Here is a 1,224-nt window from a genome sequence, read left to right as displayed (position 1 = left end):
AGATGAAACTTTTTTTGTAGAAGCATTTTTTAAATTTGAACTAGCACCTCATGACTACACCGCGTTATGTACGAGAAGCTGCAAAAGACACAGGCACAAGTGGAATGTACAAAACATGGTGACATTCATTTTTAAGTAAATATAATGGGCGATATATTGTGTCACCAAAAATGATTGAGGTCATGTACATATATTGCGTTATAAGTCGATATATTGATTATTGCGACAGGCCTACATAAAATCAAACAGCAGGAAATGGGAGCGTACCGTGTGTGTGTTCCCTGTGCAGGAGCTCTGTGTGGGGGAAGACTCGCATCAGGCAGGCCAGTGTTTGGGCCAGTGTGGGCTCCAGCAGGGGCTTCAACACGTAGGAAAGGGCCTGGCCGGGCGGAGCCAGGGCCCTTTGACCCGCAGGTACTATGGAGCGCAGAGCACAACCAAAGTCTTGTGGCCACAAAACGATAGAGGCCACGTCCAACTGATAACGCTGGCTGCTGCTGTAGATCTGAGGATAGCGCCGCCGCAGAGCCGCTAGCACAGCCTCTGTGCAAAGTGCTTTGATGTCGGCCCCACAGTAACCTGAGACACAGGGAAACAGCAGAGAACGTCACTATGTGGCCACCTGTAATACTGTTCAAAACATTAGTAAATAGCTAACTGTAAAAAAGCTTTTCACAAATTGCATTTTATCTTTTCATTTTTGTTAATTTTAATAATTCTGTTTTCGTTTTCATTTTTCTGGATTTCATTTAATGGTTAAAATAAATGTAAGTAAACATTAGAAAAGAAAAGTTGATATTGCTTAAACTTTATTATTATTACTATTATTTGTAACGCTTTACAATAAGGTTCCATTAGTTAATGGTAGAACAAATGATGAACAATACATTTATTACAGTATTTATTAATCTTTGTTAATGTTAGTTAATGAAAATACAGTTGTTCCTTGTTAGTTCATGTTAATTCACAGTGCATTAACTAATGTTAACAAGCACAACTTTTATATATGTTGAAATTAACATGAACTTATTGTATAGTGTTACCCTATTATTATTATTGTTAACATTAAGAAGTCAGTGTTTTTTTTGCTGGACTCCTTTTTAATGCTTAAATTACATTTTATTAATCAAAACGCATGTCTAATTAATTAAAATCATGAAACTTAAACAATTTAACATCAATTTATTAAAAGTTTAACAAATATTACATGTTTAGGGTCCTATG

General features: G+C 36.3%; 1 protein-coding gene across 1 annotated transcript in view; it reads right to left on the bottom strand.

Annotated features, from left to right (window-relative positions):
• The window catches only part of LOC107750077 (ATPase family AAA domain-containing protein 2-like), a 116,002-nt gene that overhangs the window by 95,163 nt on the left and 19,615 nt on the right, over positions 1-1,224 (bottom strand). The window contains exon 14 of the mRNA XM_016565339.1: positions 268-579. Coding sequence (XP_016420825.1) covers positions 268-579 — 312 coding nt within the window. The remainder of the gene's footprint in view (positions 1-267; positions 580-1,224) is intronic.

This window comes from Sinocyclocheilus rhinocerous, unplaced genomic scaffold, assembly GCF_001515625.1.
Source record: "Sinocyclocheilus rhinocerous isolate Xijiao unplaced genomic scaffold, SAMN03320098_v1.1 scaffold272, whole genome shotgun sequence".
NCBI lineage: Eukaryota > Metazoa > Chordata > Actinopteri > Cypriniformes > Cyprinidae > Sinocyclocheilus > Sinocyclocheilus rhinocerous.
Note: the sequence above shows the minus strand (reverse complement) of the source record. Positions and strands in the feature narration are given on the sequence as shown.